Source organism: Pseudopodoces humilis, chromosome 7, assembly GCF_049639895.1.
Source record: "Pseudopodoces humilis isolate 2021_Gansu_Grassland_sample_001 chromosome 7, ASM4963989v1, whole genome shotgun sequence".
NCBI classification, from domain to species: Eukaryota; Metazoa; Chordata; class Aves; order Passeriformes; family Paridae; genus Pseudopodoces; species Pseudopodoces humilis.
The window spans coordinates 31981288-31999015 of NC_142206.1; the positions used below are offsets into that span (position 1 = coordinate 31981288).

A 17728-nucleotide genomic window follows, 5' to 3' on the forward strand; every position below is an offset into this window, starting at 1 on the left:
AGACTTGGCAACTTTTTTCATTCTGTGAGTTTTCTGACCACTTTTTGAATAATCTCTTGCCTCAGTCGGATGAGATATTTCCGTTTGTTTTGATTTAGAAAGATCCAGGACAGGCATTTAAAATGCATTTTCTGTATGTGCATTGGATTTTATTTTACAATAAAACTAACTTTTTTGCATTTTTCCACTGGTAATGTTCATGTGTACATTTGGTATAGATTTTTCTAAGTGGATCATTTCTTAAAATTTCATTAGATTTTTTAGGTTTTGATAAAAAAAGGATAGTATGGAATGGTTTAAATATTCAGATATATAATAGAGGAGAAAAGCAATCATGTTTTTGAAGAGTTTATTCCCTGAAAGCAGATGTCTGCATGTGTGCACAAAGGCACAGAGAGAAAGCTTTCAGTTGGTTAAACAATGGCATGCTGTTAATTTTTTTTTATGTATTTTTTTCCTTTGGCTAAAGAATTCTCAGAAATTTCTTGTTAAAAATCATTCTGCAAATGTTAAGATTCTAAAATTAATCTGGGAAATGCCACACTTAGGATTTTCTGTGCATTTTTTTGTGTGCCCTTTTAAATAAATAAATACATGTGTGTACGTTAAGCATTAGTTATGTAGCTATGAAGGATACATCTGGGAGCAGGTAATGTACATCTGGGAACAAGAGGAATACTGTCCCAATCAATGTGTATGATGGATAATCAATTATGTAGTTTGGAGAGTGTTAAATACTGGTGTTGGGAGGAATGATGACTTCATATTTATGGACCTCATCAGCTTTTCCTCTGGTGGAAATATGCAGTAAAAGACAGGACAGATCCCTGCTAGAATTGAGACAGTCATGTATCAAAGATTGAAAGTGCATTAGTTAAGACCATGGGGTACAAATTAGTAATAGTGGGGATAATTAACACTTTGGGAAGTGTTCCTGCTAATATGATTAGTAATTTCTGATTTTACATGATTTAAATCTAAGCTGAATGCTCCAGTTGAATCAAACTTCTACCAGCTTGGTAGAAGAATTAATTAGTTCCAAATTTATGATCTGTCTTGCACAAAAAATCAGAGATCCAGCAAAAGAGAGGAAAAGAAGAGATCACTTCTCTGGCTTCTTAAAGTTTCAGCCATTGCCCAATTCTGTTATGTCTGATCCCTTATTCAGCACAATAAGTGATAAAATGCTTGAATGTTTGGAAGGTCCCTTTTGTTCTTAGCACAGTAAAAATCTTAGCTCATCTGATGAAAATATTATTCTTGCTTCTTAAAAATGTTGTCTCCCTCTCAATTACCCAGACAAACTCTTTAGTTTCAAAATACTCTTTTTTTTGTAATGTTCAAAGCAAAGGGAAATGTTCCAGTTTCACAGCAGATTCTGCTAGCGCACAGTTCTACACTCTTGACAGATCTTAATGATGTGTGGAGTTCTGTATATCTGGATCTTGACACTTAACAAAAATTTTCTACTAATAATGTGTGTTGGAATCACTTAAAGGAATCTTTCAAAGTCTTGACTGGAAAATTATGAGGCTGTAGTCATTATAATCATTTATATGTAGTGTTCAGTCCCTTGCAGTGTGCTTCTCTGCTGAAGGGTGCCCTGAATATAAACTACCATTTCAGAAGAAGTACATTAAGCAGAGACTCAGATATGTTGCTATGGTGTGAAAAATATTTAGTTCTTCTAGCAGTCTTCGTTCATTTTGCTAAATGTATTCTTGGAAAACAATTTTAGCAGAAAGGTTTTTAAATGATTTGTATAAAATGTTGATGTCCTTTCACTAAACAAGGATTTTGGTTTTGGTTAGTTGAAACTAATATAGGCCTGAAAGTTCCTCTCTATGCCATCACTAACTAAAAGTTAAAAAATGTTGTTGAACTTATAATAAACAAACAAAACCCCCTCAAAAGGCAAAGGTAGAATACCTGATCAAACGTGTGAGAATTGTCAAGATGTCTGACTCCTTCAGAAAAAGGTCAGTTTTACAGAGTGTTGTGTGTGCCACTAATTCAGTTATTTCACTTTCCTCATCTTAGGACGTACCACTGACATGTTTTTTTCTATCTCATTTATACATGACAGCTAGAGCACCTAAACAGGTATTTGTTTTTGTGTGTCACGAGAAAATGCGTTTTACAAAAAGGCTAGACTTTTTATTTATCCTCTGAAATATTTTTTTTAAGAAGGAATTACTATATGTGACGAAAATAACTGTATAAAAGCACATTTCTTCTTTTAAATTAGCTGAAAATATCTTCACAGCACAGTAGTTATACAAGCAATTAATAGGATATTATGATGTATTTAGTTTTATGTGTGTTAACACTTTATTGCATTAAATTGTTGACCTTTATTTAAGGCAATAAAAACTGAGCTTGAGAACAGTGCTACCAAAGTCTGATGCCCGTTTACGTTTTTCTCAGATAGCTTTGTCTCAGAAAACTTCCACCCCACTTCATAGCATTTCCATCTCTGCTTTGTTCAAAGGCTTCTGTATTAGTTAGCCGCACTCTGGCTTCGGTGATAGTGCTTGAACATTTGTGTGTTCTATTATTGACGTGTACTGATTATCAATATGTGTCCAAAAGGGCAAATAAAATACTGTCCCTGAACCTTCCCTGAGTCAGTAGCAGCATAGCCTCTTGCATTTGGAAGTTGTTAAAATTCTTACCATGCTCCCACGGAATCAAGATGAATCTCTTCCCTTCTGTACATTATTTAAAATTCTATCTGAAAAGAAAATTTACGTGCAAGTTTATACATAAAATGCATTGAATGAATATCATGTGAACTGTTTGAGTAAGTAGGTACCTAAGTGCACGTAGTAACGGGAGACCATAACCAGATCCTGCTGCAGTGTGCAATGGGTAAACATGCCAGTAATGATTTGTTTAGCTTGCAAAGTTGTTTCCAAGCAAGAAAATTAATAAAGCAAAACCAAAGGAACTAAATCAGGAGAAAATTATGCAGCACTTGTTGAATGATACAAATTTACTGATTTTATCACAGGTTTATTAAGTTTTTATTTGGGCATATAGATCCAAGTAGCATAACAGGTTTCTGCACTGTAAAAGATCATGGGTTCTCTCATACAGAAATATGGGGTTATTTGGCATTATACTGAATTCATTTGCTGTATGATTTCAAATTCTCTTTGAAACAGAAAAGGTAAGAGCTGTAAGAAAGAATTATCAAACAGTAATCCTTCTGTCAAAGGTATGCCTCCATTGTAACAAAATAAAAGAGTAAGCCTGGCAGTGTAACCTGCCATACTCTGAACAAACAGGAGCGGGGGAGCTTTAGCAGCTTTCACAAAGGCATAACTCACGGGGGATAGTGTCAGTGACAGGTTTATAGGAATTCATGGTGTTGATACTTGGTTTTGCTGTCAGGCTGATTCCTGTAAATGCTATTGGTGGATTCTGGTGAGTAAATAGTTAGTAATTTACTATTATCAACTTCAAACTATTTCTTGTTTTGCATTTACTTTAAAAATGGTGCTTAAAAAATTCCAAATTGTGTCTGATTGACACAGAAATGCTCTTTACATGAAAGTTTGTTTATGGTCCATGATTCTTTTGACAGATTTACAAGTGTCTGTGGAGTTTTAAGACTATTGCCCAATAGGCATTAAGTGAGAGACATTCTATTTTGTAAATATTTTCACTTATATTGGGGATTTTTAAGGAACTTTTTGAGCCAAGTACTGCATTAAATCTGAAGACAGTGGCAAACTGATAATCAGCAGTTTCCAGCTTTGTTTTAATGTTTTGCTAATGCTTTCCATTTCTGTGGCCAAGATTTGTAGTGGGTGAAGCATGATGTACATCCAACAATTTGTAATGGCTTTCAAATGCATTTGCACACTTGTATTTTCCTTTTTTTTATTTTTTTTTGCAATAGCTCATTTAGAAATAAACAATTTTCAAAATGGCATACTACATTCAATTTACTAACATACAGCTCATACCCAGGAAAAGAACCAAAAGTTTATTACATTAGTGGAGAATTTGGATCTGTTTGAACTCACTAATGCTGAAGCAGGTTTTTTATTTTCCAAAATGATTATTTTGGAATAAGATGGTGAGAGGAGACATGTATGTATGGTGTGACAGCTGTCAGCTTCCTCAGAATTCCCTCAGATTCATCAGAATTTTGGAAAGATATTTTTTCAGAAAGTAGCTTTTCAGTGTGTATTTAAAAGAAGGAATTTTACCTCGAAATCATGCTAATAAAAACTTGCTGAAGTAATTTTTTTTCAAAGAGGAAAAGTTTTGTACTGTAGTGAATACAAGAACAAAGTATAAAGAATAGATGTAAGATTCCTCATGTTGGAGTATTTTTAGCAAGGTAAAGCAAAGCAATTTATGGAACTAGACTTTCCAGTTTTAGGGGTTTTTTATGTAATGTTGGGCATGACATTTTTAACATTATGTTTCAAGTAAATAAAAACCCAACCAAACAAAAAACTTTATATAACAGGAGACTCAGTGAATGCTAGTTATGAGAAACCTTTTTATTATGTTGTGTTGAGCTAAGGTAGGTCATATAGTTGTATGGTAGACTTCCACCATTACAAAAGCACCTTGACAAAGACCACCTGACTTCAATATGTATCATTACAATTGCCATTTTAATCAAAACCTTCACATTAATTGTATCATTAAATGCTTTTTCCTCTTCAAAATATGTTCTTACATGTATTTGATTTGTGATTCCTTTGAACACACTTCCATCATTCCTTGCCATGTCTATCCCCAAGCAAATTTGGTCATGTTCTAAGGTTTTTCAGCCTAAAAGATCTCTTTTTCAGGCTTTACAATAGGGTAAATTATTAGAATTTACTAGCATTTACTTGACTTCTGCCTCTTTTAATTTCATTATTTCAAGATAATTTTAAGCATTCGAAACTGGTATCTCATTTCACTTTATATCAATTTTTTAGGGTTTTAATCAGCATCCTGATTCACATACTCTCTGTCACCTGTCCCATTTTTCTTCATTTCTGTGCCTTTCTTCTTGCTGTTCCTCTTCCCTCATTCCAAATATTGATCTCCTTGTTAGGAGTGTTGGGATTCTTCTTAAGAATTCACTATCCTAATCGGGTTTTTATTCCATATGCTCTGTGTATTTGTACTTCTTATCCAGATTTTCCTGGAGTTTTTGTCATCTGATTAAGGTTAATGTTAGTATTCTCAATTTAAAAAAAAATAAATTACCGAGGGTGGTTTTTATGTGCTTTCTTTTTACTTTAGGAAGAGCTCATCTAGTCTTGGTCACTTGAATGCATGGGATCTACCTGAGTAACCTTTCAAAGTCTTGTGTCATTTAAGCTTGTAGGAAGCATCCAAGAAGCTTTCAGTGCTTCAGATGATGCATTAACAATAGCATATGTTTGGGAAAATCCCTTTCTAGAGTATATTAGAGTGTGTTTAGATACTACCGTAGCTACAAGCTTATTAGTCTAATACATATTCATAGAAATTTAATTCTGTATAGATCTATATAAATTTATGTGAGAGTATTATAAAATAAATACTGGTTTGCAGTTGTTGCAACCTCACATGACTGTGAGAATCATGGCCATTTACTGTATTTCAAATGTCTGAACATACTGTGTGGACTACATTACTTCTACAGTTTCATCATTTTATGTTTATCCAAAATAATTTCTAAATATTGCCTTGTTTTTCTGTAGATTTGTCTAAATGAAAAGAAGAACACAAACCTATGTGTTAACTGTTCAAACTTCCAGTCAGAAACTTACAATACAGCCTCAGTTATTTTGCTAGATCTTTTCCACTTATAAATTTCTAGTATCTGTTGTCTTCCAAAGCAGTGTTAGAATTTGCTCGTTTTAAATCTCTAATTCTGCAAACATAAATAGTAAGCATACACACGTTTCAGTCAATGTATTGTGACAGTCAGAGAAAGTTCAAATTGTTAATGGTAAACAGCATGTATCATAAGAAAATAAATCTTAAGATGTCATCTAAACTTCCCTGATTTGAGGATTTTTTTTTTTGCTTAATTTAAATTATTAAAGACACATAACTGAGCAGCTAATAAAGGACTTTCTTTCCCAGTCTAGAATGTTTAAGGCACCACTCCATTCTGCCTACTATTTGGTATACAAACAAATATCCTTTAACGTTACTCTGAATAATTTGAAAGGTTTTTCATATGCTACCAGTGACAAGACTGTATATTAAAGATAAACTTATACTCTAGCCCAGGCCATTTTACACAACCTGTGTGGAGGGTTGCAAAATTAAAATATGCTCTTAGGTGGGAATGGGCATTTTTCAGTATTTTTCTATAAAAGTTGTCCAAATGTGTTTCTGTTCTCAATTAATTGAAAAACTGTGGTTCTTTTCAGTATGTCCTGATGGTCCAAGGGTATTGTAAGCACAGTACTACTTGCACAGTAAAATGTATGCATCTATTTTCAACCTTCCGTTGACTTTTTACGCTGCATTGCAAATTTAAATAATGTGACATTTTAATTACACAGGCTCAACTTCTATTTCCACAGTTTTACATTATTTTTTATTTGATGATGGTAGCAATATGGTGTGAATACAGTTCATGCAGCCAAACTGTAAGTCTTAGGTTTAACTCTAGAATAAATTTCCATCTAAGTTTTGCTTCTTGGGAGTGAAAAGTTGTGGAAGAAAAATCTTGTAGTGGTTCATAAACTCAGTTGCTAAAAAGATGCTTTCAGTTGGAAAGTAATTTCATTTTGATTTCTGCCTCCCGTCATCTTTAATGTAGAACACTGGAATGCACTAAGTTTACTAGAAGTTCTAGGCCTGTTGGCAAAAAAACCCAAAGTTTTTCAGAAATTGGCATGGCATTGGTTCTTAAAATAGCAGATAGATTAAATAGTAAAAAAATTGCACTTATATGTAAGTTAACTTTCTTACATACTTCAACTGTTTCATGTCATGGTCTGGGGATGGAATACTTAAGAAATGCTGAATTTCTGCATCTGTTCCAGGAAAAATGGTTGAGTATTAGATGCCTGGCACTGGTTGATTAAAATCAATCCAGATATGAGATGTCCTTCACTCACCACAGAAATAGACTTTAAAGCTTTATGTATATCATCCAGAATTAGTGTGTGAGGCGGGCTGTGTTAGTTGCAAGCCTTAGCACACTGCAGGAGTTTTAGAACAAATTCCTCACTGAAGACAAATTCCACTCTAAACATGCAGAATTATTTTTTTTTTTATCATACTAGTATATATATATAGCTAGTAATACTAGCTAGACTAGTTGTATTTTTTATTTTAATGTAATTGCTGGATTCCTTAGTGCTTGTTTATTACCTCTAAAGTAAGTTCAGGTGACTAATTTAGATGTAGGCTCCTATGGTGCTGAAATCTATTTCCAGTACATTACTTCTGTCATAAATGTGTCTCATCTTTTTATAGCCTCTGAAAAGCAGATGAAGTTAGTTTGCAAAGAGTCTTCTGAAGAACATCTCCAGCCCTTCAAGGAGAAATTAGAGCAATTCTTCCAGAAAGGTAACCACATCTGAAAAAAAAAAAATACTTACTGCCAAATAGTGTAGTGGCTTATAAAGTTATGTGTAATGTAAGCTGCATTAAGTATCTGTTTCCTCTGAAAATTCCTGGGGATTATGTTCCTAATGGGCCTAATATATGTTCATATATGTTGATATATGTTATACAGATCTTAGACATCACTTGTCAAAAATAATCACTCCCTTGATCTCACCCATTTCCCATTGGTTATTTTGTGCTTTGTTCTTTATTATTATTTGTAGGCAAAATGAAAAATATATTCATCACAGACCAAATTTATCAGAGGGAATATAAACCTTCAAAGACAAAAAAGACAAGTGAAAGACACTTTTTTTTAAAAAGTCCACATGTCATCTTTTCCCCCTAGTGTGAGCTTATAAACTGTCTTTTCCATATTTAAAGATTTTTGTCTTGTGTGAGACAGAAATAAGCATCAAAAAAGTGATTTACCAGGTTAGAGTCTGGAGACAGTAGGTGAAAACCAAGGTACAGTTTGGTAATCAACTGAAGACAATGTAATTGCAGGTTGCTGTTGAAAAGAACAGTCCTGCTTCTTCCTGTTTCCATACTGTGCTCCCCACCACCTGCTTCTGCCAGCACTAGTGCTTCTGGAGCTGTGGAAAATATATGCAGGGGGAGACTTTCCCTCCTCTCCTTGTTAGGAGTACAGTCTTTTTGGGTAAACAAATTCTGTATTTTTGACAGAGGTACTAGAATTGTTAAGAATTTAATTGTATTTCTCATAGAAATGGTGAGCAGTTTAACAATTTACTATTTGAGAAGTCAGTTGAACTATCTGAATCTGCTCATCCAGACAGAATATTAGTGATAATTCAGATTATTGTGATTATTTTTTTAACTAGCCTAATCCTTTTTATAAAGATTGTCCTAATGTCTTTTTAATAACTCTGTTTCATGAGGCTATCTTGTGTAAATACTTTAAAAAATGAAAACAGGTTGTTTCAAAAGTAGCCGTTAAACTGTACTGATAAGTAAGCTGATATTCTCCTTTACCCTTCTCCCAGGCCATGGAGTTCAATGGTTATACTTATTTGATAACATTTTTTTAGGTGCAAGTGTATTTGGACAGTATTTAAGCAGCAAATTCCTTGCCACAGAACTAACTTTTAAAACAAAGAAATGTAATGGAAGGATGGTTCCATTGTCTTTCTAACATATTTAATTGGAAATTTTCACTTACAGTTTAACAATAATATTGAGTCTGAATTAGTACTACATATATATATTCATATATATAATTTATATATAAATATATATATATGTTTGTATTTCTACAGAACCACTATGATCTCCAGCATGTTTCTTGATCTAGCTTGCCAAAGGATTGTAATAATTCAATTTTGCCCAGGTCTTTCCAGGACCCTAACCAAATGGTGTCTTCCACAATCGTACCACAGACTCTGTAATTCTTACTACACTCTGAATCTCTTGAGGGCTGTTCTGGTTGGCAGCTTAGCACCACAGAGCTGTTGCTTGCTGCCTCTCCATGGGGAGGCAAAGAGGGTGTAGAAGGGTGAATGAAAGAAAACTAATGAATCGAAATACAGGCAATTTAATAGGGAAAGCAAAAGCTGTGTGAACAAGCAATGCAAAATATGGAATTTGATCAACTCCTCCCATCAGTGAGCAGGTGTTCAGCCATTTCTTAGAATCCTTAAGGCTGGAAAACACTTCTTAAAAATTATTAAGTCCAGCCATTAACCTGACATTGCCAGTTCTATCACTAAACTATGTCCCTAAGCACAGCATCTACACTCTCTTTAAACTCTTCCAGTGACAGTTATCCCATTACTTTCCTGGGTAGCCTGTTTCAATACCTGATAACCCTTTCAGTGAAGAAATTTTTCCCAACATCGAATCTGCACCTCCCCTGACCTATCACTTTGTCCTGTCACTTGCTACCTGAGAGAAGAGACTGACCCCCCAGTACTCTCTGGGAGCTGTAGAGAGTGATAGAGCCTCTCCTGAGCCTCCCTTTCCCCAGGCTAAACACCCCCAGCTCCCTCAGACACTGCTTGTTGGACTTGTGCTCCAGAGCCTTCCCCAGCTCCATTGCACTTCTCTGGAAATGCTCTATCACCTCAATGCTTTCTTGTGTGAGGGGCCTAAAACTGAACACAGGATTCAAGGTGTGGCCTTGCCAGTGCCAGGTACAGCCAGTTTTATCACTTCCCTAGTCCTGTGGGCCACAGTATTTCTAAGTTCCATTTAGAGCTCACATTTCTAGATTGCATATTACCAGGAAAGCAGGATTTCATCATGCATAACCACTACTTGGGAAGACAAGCATCAAAACTCTGAACTTCTCCCCTGCTTCTTCCTTCTTTTCCTAGATTTATTTCTGAGCGTGTTGTCATGTGGTATGAGTTATCTCTTTGATTGATTCGGCTTGGCCAATCCCAGCATCTTGTTTATTCTCAGCTTACTTTCTGAACATCACTGTTAGAAATAGAGAAGGCCTGAATACTGTGCAGGACTGTTCAGCAATAGCTAAAACATGGATGTGTTACCAACCCTGTTTTCATCACAAATTCAACCTACAGCACCACAGGAGTGCATGAAGAAAGTTAGCTCCACCCCAGCTAAAACTAGCAGAAGGAATAACAAATCATATCAACACAGTCTTAAAAAATAAAGACGACCCAGTAACTGGTTTCTCCTGCAATGCTGAGCTACCCTTTTTATTGTACTCCACTTTCTTATCTGTGGAATATTATAAAAATACCCAGTTGATCTTGGAAGAAGACTAGTTCTGCTTTAGATAAAATTCCAATTTGATTGTGCATTATCATTTCAAAGAGAAAAACATATTCTTCTAAATATTTTCCCTGTTTATGCCTTTTGATGTGAAAATTGAGATATATTTATCTTTGTCAGTGTGACAAAATTTTATCCTTACATGTGTGAATAATGTATATATTTTTTAAAAAAAGAGAGAGAGAGGATACATTCCTGCATGCTGTCCTGGGACAGTAAGTTCTATATATTATATTTATTGGACACTTTTTAGTGAGGTCTTTTGTATACTAGAAAGAGCAAAACCACCTGGATTACTCACTTGTCCACTTTTTGTTATGTTCCCTTGTTCTTATTTTGCTTTATAATGTTATGCTTTATGGTAGCTAATCAGACACACAACTTTGGGTAATTTAATTTCTCATCTTTTGACATCGTATTCTACCTTATTCTGAGATGAGTTTTCAGTAGGTTGTCAGATTCTATAATGATTGACTCTATTTTTCTGTTAGTCACCTGAATGATTTGAATCCTTATAATGGTGGATGATACATTCTGTGGCATTAGAATGGAAATCCTAAAAAATTCCACACTGAAAATAGGGAAAAATAACAGAGAAACACATCTTGATTTATGGCACTAGAATAGGCGTTGGACAAATGTCAAGGTCAGAGGTGTCTGCAAACTCAGCAGCTTCTCTGAAATTAGGAGTTAGCTGATAATACTGAGCATCCAATAAGCATCTGTTTTCAGTTTTGTTTGTTTAAAAAAGACTTGTGGCTGGTTTAAGCAAATGTAAGAAAAAATTGTCTGTTATATTTCTGCCAGCTCACAGCAAGTATCCAAAACTCAGATGCTTTTCTGAAACTTCTGGCTTGAAAATAGGCTGGAACTCATAGATATGGAGGTTTTTCCCACACACGCAATTCCCATAATTTCTAGTCAATGTGAAGTTGGAAGTACTGTTAGAAAAAAAATCCTCATTTGCTTATACAAAAGTGTTTACATTTCCTAATTATAATTAATACCAATTAAATCTAATACTTGGCTGTGTTGAAATAAAAAACACTGAGAGTGTTATGGCGACTGACATTCTAAAATGCTGGAGGGGATAAACTGTACTTCTGCTGATGTCAGTGCTGGTTTGTATAACTGGATGTAATGTAGCCCAGTGCCTTCAGCAGGGAATTAGGTGCCAGAAGCTTTGGGTTCTATTCCCAGTTTGGCTACTTTATATGTGATGCTAGCAGTTGGTTAATATCCTTCTCAGAGACTGCCCTTCTTTTCTGGTACACAGAATGTTAAAGAATGATTCTTGCTTGTTTTTGTAGTGAAAGATTTTTGTCAAGTACATCATGAACCCCACATGAAAGACACCTTGTGTAAACTGTCTTAATGCTTCACTAGTTGTATTTGATATGCCTTTGCTTTTTGGAAAAGGCTTAGATTATTATCAAAGTTGAAATAATCTTTAGTACATCTAATTATATCACGTGCAACAAATTATATTAGTTTTCGTATAGTATGGAGACCTACTAATTATTATAAATTGGTATTCACTTACTGTTTTTCCATTGAAATTATTGTATGGAATGGTTAAAAATATGTTCATAATTATTTTCCGTTTAAATTGGCATTAACTGCAAGATGGCCTTTGAAAGTATGAAATTAATATGTGGTCTGGAATGCTCTTTAATTCATTAAGTTCTTGCTCAGAATTTCATAGAAGAAAACTCCTCTTTTGATATGAAACTATCTCCCACAAAAAAAAATCAGAATAGTTAGATGACTATGAGAAAGAAGCCAAATAGTCTATTTTGAAAAGGAGAAAAAATATTTTGGTTACTGCAACTGCGCAGCTCTCTAGAAGGACCCATAAACATTGGTGTTTTCCATAGTGTTTCTTAGTCTCCTTGTGCATTCCTTGAAGAGTAATACAAACCAGAAAATAAATGACACACAGGAGTAGATGACTAATGTTAATTAAATTTATTTCTTATTTTGCCACCTGACTATTTCATATTGTTTATCCATTTTAGTAAATGCAAAAACAAATAGCACAGATTCATGAAGGATCTTGAAAAATCTGTTTCCAAATTCTTTTTCATTGGATCCTGGTCAGAAAGCATGTAAAAACTTTAATCTGCGCTTGGGTTCCTACCTCATGAACAGGAATGTGAAAATGAAGAGGTCTTACACATCATAGCAGTTAGCATAGGAAAAGCATAGCTGCTTCTCTTCATTTCTCTGAGAATAAAGCATCTTGGTGATGAAGACTCCGCTATTACAGGAATTTATTTAATTTAGAACAGAGTCTGGGAAGCGAGTAGTCTGATGTCAAGACAGAGCAGTTTTTGAAATTCATTAGTAGTGGAAAGCAAAGGTATTTGGGAAAGATGCATAATACACTGAAAGTGACCAAGGTAACAAACCAGGTGGAGATGGAGGGATTTGTCAAACAGAGTAATCTATTGAGATTAATCCCAAAAAAAGAGAAATAGTCGTATGCTTAGAATTCTAGCCTAACATTTGGGAAACATTGGTTAGATTAATTGCTTTGCCAGAACTGTTGTGTGTTGTAAACTAAATAAAAGGTCAACACTGTGCTATCTATGGAACTATGCAATAGGAAAACAGAGTCATAGACCAAACTAGTCACCACAGCATTATGTCAGGAGCTAGTGAATATTTCTGACAAGCTTAGCAACCATATGGAAACAGTCCACAAACCCGCTTTTAACTGGGAAACAGTCCCCAAATCCGCTTCTAACTGCTGAGTGATTTCTTCTTAATAATTTTAGCCAGGCTGCAGTAGGTACCTGGGCGTAGTCAAGTGCACTTTAGAATGGATTTCTGGTATAGAACAGAAGTTTTGATCTGCATTTCCTCATCTGCCTGTTGAAGTGCACCACAGAGGATTGTTGAGGTAGTCCATTGGAAAAGAAAATAAGAAATAAATTATATTAGGAAGGCCATGAAGGCTGGAGCTGAGAGTTGGGGCTGTTCACCCTGGAGAAAACTCTGGGGAGACCTTACAGCAGCCTTCCAGTATCTAAAGAGGGCTACTAAGACCTGGAGAGGGACTTACCATGAGGATATGTAGTGATAGGACATGGGGGTATGGCTTTAAACTGAGAAAATGTTGGTTTAGATTAGATAGTAACAATAAATCCTTTACAGTAAGGTTGGTGAGGCACAGGAACAATTTGCCCAGAGAAACTGGTTTGCCCCATCCCTGGAAGTGTTCAAGGCCAGGTTGGATGAGGCTCTGAACCACTTGGTTTACTTGTTCCAACCACCCAATGGCAGCAGGGTTAGAACTGGATGATCTTTAGTGTCCTATCCAACCCACACCATTCTATGATTCTATGATAAAAGCTCGCAGCTGGCCGGCTTTGGATTTCTTGTTCATCATTTCCTACTTGCTCCTCAGTATATAAATATTCTCTCCAAGATGTTGTTCTTGTGCTATCATACATGGTGATTTATTCTACTCATCTAGTAGCATTAACCCTGGAAAAGCAACCTTTTGTTAGTTTAGAGCCCCATACATATTTTGAGTGTAGGAGGATGATTGCATAGTTTGTTGTATTACAGAAAAAAGTATTTCCACTCAAAATTGCTGGTTTTTTCTTATAGCAGTCTATGAAGTATAAAGCAAGATGTTAGTGCCATTTAGTACTAGTGAATCGGAAGTCAAGAACACTCCAAGGCACCTTTTTTTCAAGATACAATAATACTTTCTTCTCTCTTACTGTCAACAGGACATACCTTTATACATCTTAATACAATCAAAGATTAGGAAGAAAATTACATTGGAACTAATTTCCTTTCATAGAGTGACAATATTATGGTTTTTTAAGACAGAGAGATTATATTTTGTTACTCAAAGCAATTATCTGGTAGAGCTTGTCTGTAATGACATCCCAAAATATCAGAAACCTCTGGGAACTATTTAAAATTCTTGCTTTCTGCAATAAAATTACATCTTTTTTCCTGAAGGAGAACTTAGCACAAAGAAAGAGAAATATTCTAAAATTGTATATGAAGTTCAGTCACATACTTGTCTTCCCACTTGTGTTGCATTTTATTTGTAAATCTCTTGAATATTTTTATGCTGAACAAGTGAAGTAAGGAAATCAAGAATGATTTTTAAGAGCACTGTAAAATTTCAGCTGTCCGTTAAAATACCATGTAAGTAACAGCAGAAGAGCAACAGCGCTTAAGAGGATCTTACAACTGGCCAGTTTTTTCTTACCTGCATTTCATGAAGCTGCTTCTATAAGCTAAAAAATGTATCTCTGAACAGATAACCATTCCTACAAAGCATGAAAAGCTTCCGGATTGTGTGACTACCCACTCTGCATATCAAATACTGATTTTTCCTCTTGTGAATAGAATGTTCAGATATTACTTTTAACTTCAAAGCTTTATTTCTGTTCTACTTACCATAACTTCTTTTTCATTTCATTTGTTTTCACTGAGATGTTTTATTATCTCTGCCACACATATGCAGTTCTCACATTAAACAGTGTGGGAGGATATTTATGTCCAGTGTCAAACATGAAAAATATGTCATACTTCCTTGCAGTGATAATGTTTGCTTAAAACTTTTTATGCTTCCCAGCAATGACATTACAGACCAGGCAAAGTTTGTGTTTAGATCTGGAACACTGTTTTATATGCCAGGAGCAGAATTACTTTAATCTTTCAAACTTTGTGACAGACATAATTGTTTTCATCACTCAAAAGATCATCATATTTAAACAGATGAAAGAGTGATTTACATAAATTGGCATGAGTCTGCAAAGCACAGAACCTTATTGCTGTGGTACTCTGAGATTGTATAGTTAGACAATAGCTTCAGTCCATAAGACACCAAATAAGTTGTCCTGGAATGTGATTGTATCCATATGCCTCCTAAGTAATGCAATATTGACAATGAACCGATTCAAAGAACAAGAATTTGCTCTGAAGAGAGTATTTTCTCCCTCACTACCAGAAGAATTATCAACATCAAAGTCCTGAAAATTCATGTTAATTACAGCTGTGACTTTTCAGGAAACTCACAATTTATTATTTTTGAAACAGATTACATCAAATTACTATAACCAGTTTCACTATATCATGACTTACTATAGAAATTGGAAGATTACGCTCTATTATAATGCATATTGTGAATGTAATTTAGAAGAAGTGGTAATTGAAAATGCGTTGTCATCTCCTCTTAGAAAACAAGGAAGGAATCTCCTATAGAAAACAGTTCCAACTTCCTTCTCATTCAGTGGTGTACTGAATTAACATGGCTATTACAAAGTCACTGGCATGTCATGATACAGAGAAGGATTTCCTATTAATAGCAGCTAAGTGACATAAGGAATGTCAGTGTTAATACCCTTGATTTAGTACAAAATTGTGATCTATATGATAGTTATAAAATCTATTCCTAGAATTACTGATGCCTTTACTATAAACACTACGAGCTATCTAGAGTTCAACATCCTCTTTAAATTCTCATTGTAACTTCTACTTTCTGTTAAATTCCACTAGATCTCTTCCATTTTCTTTATCATAGACTTAGAGGTAAATAGAACTGTAGGTTATATATGTTGGCTTTTCACAGGGATCCTATTAGGCTTTCCTTTTAGTCCAGCTGCTTTTTTTCACTATGCTCTTAGGAATTTCCTGCATGATCTCCTATTTATCTTTTTTTTCTTTTTGTGTCTTCGTGTTCTGATATTCCAATTCAGTGAACTAATAGAATTTAAATCTGTGTCAAAGCTTCATTGCAGGAAGTAAAGATGCTCACTTATTCATTACTTTAGATTATATAACCTATGAGCAGTTGTTTACATATATGGAAGATACTACTGCAAGGAAAGAGCAGAGTCAAGAATTGGAAAGGATTGGATAGAAGAGATTCATGCACTTAAATAATGAAGGGCCCAAACACACTTGGTCTCAAGAGACCTCAGTACCTAATCTCACACTGGTCACTCTCACCTTGTGTTTGTCCCCTGGGCACTGTAATTTTACACCATTAAGCCTGAAAATACTCTTCAGTGCACCATATAATACAAACTGATTATGGTAATAACCTGCTTAACCTGGAATGCAGTTATGTGGAATTTCTCTTTAGACTTTTGTAATTTTGGTCTGTCAATACTTTTTCTCAATTATTCTTTGGACCTGTACAAACACATGAATATCCTGTTTTAATGTTTTTGGGCATGATTGATAAAAATACTAGATGCTGAAAATTTTCAAGAAATTGAATCTCTCTGGATTAGATTCTTTTATGGTGTGAACTCTGATTTCCTTTTTAAGCTATAAGAACAGGTAAAACCTACAGTCTTGTTGGACAGGATGGACTGTTGTTTTGAGAACGAAAATAATAATCACAATGTTCATAGTGCAGTTACCAGAAATTTCAAGCTAGTTAAAGAACAAAGCACCAGGTTGCTACTAAGCTCTCAGAACTGAGGAATGACAGAGTAAAACCATATGGATAATACAGTATTGTGAGATTACAGCTGTGATTAAAGACAGACTTCTCCAAAATGTAAAAAAATAGTCTGATTTCAGGTCATCATTCGGCCTTTCCTTTAACTTCCCTGATATTTTTGTGCCTAAATACTTCAGATTCCAGGGCAAAATATTTAAAAATTTACCTTTGTCCTGTGAAGAGCCTTTACCATGCTTTTGAACACTTTGAGTGAGGTGGAAAAATTAGAAGTTTTATTTCTCTTAAGAGATGTATGTATGAAATTTATTGGAGCGGTACTTCTTTCATGACATGTAAATAAATTCAAACTTTTTAGCATCAGAATTTTTCAGCTATCTAAATGTTGTCCCAAGTCAACCATTTTGAAAGTGTCAAAAAATATTTTTTAAGGACTTCAGCTTCTGAACTGACTTCAGGATATTACTGTTTGTACAAAGCATGTGTACAAATTCTTTCATCTTGGGAATGTCTCAGCCTGAAAGTTCCCTCCACAAAGTTGGAGGGAATTGTTCCAGAATTGTTGCAAATTCTGGAACAGAATAAGATATTACAGAGGTTCCTGGTGCCCTAGGACAGGCAGGGATACCTGACTAAACACAACAGTGTATCTTCTCTGGCCAAGCAGAAATCTTCAAACATTAAAGAGTATAATGCTAAAAGGAAAAACAGCTCTAGAAAATACATTTGGTTTGATTATCTATGGAGTTATCAGTACAGTTTATCAGTAAATGTTTAGAGTGTGTTTCCTTAGCCTCAATTTTGCACAAAGGGCTTGACCCACCATTGACTGGAAGTGGAATTGGATAGGGCATATGTTAAAGATTAATAAACTTTTTGCATCGGGAATTCTTTCCTTATGTGTAATTGGGCAGTTCCTAGAACAGAGAATCCCCGGGTTTTAATTAGGAAAGC

At 34.9% G+C, this 17728-nt stretch overlaps 1 protein-coding gene across 3 annotated transcripts in view; it reads left to right on the forward strand.

The window, feature by feature from the left end:
• The window catches only part of FMN1 (formin 1), a 183540-nt gene that overhangs the window by 133041 nt on the left and 32771 nt on the right, over positions 1-17728 (forward strand). For all 3 annotated transcript variants that reach the window (XM_088057470.1, XM_088057471.1, XM_005520340.3), the window contains one exon: positions 7441-7533. In XM_088057470.1, the coding sequence (XP_087913596.1) occupies positions 7441-7533 (93 nt within the window). The remainder of the gene's footprint in view (positions 1-7440; positions 7534-17728) is intronic.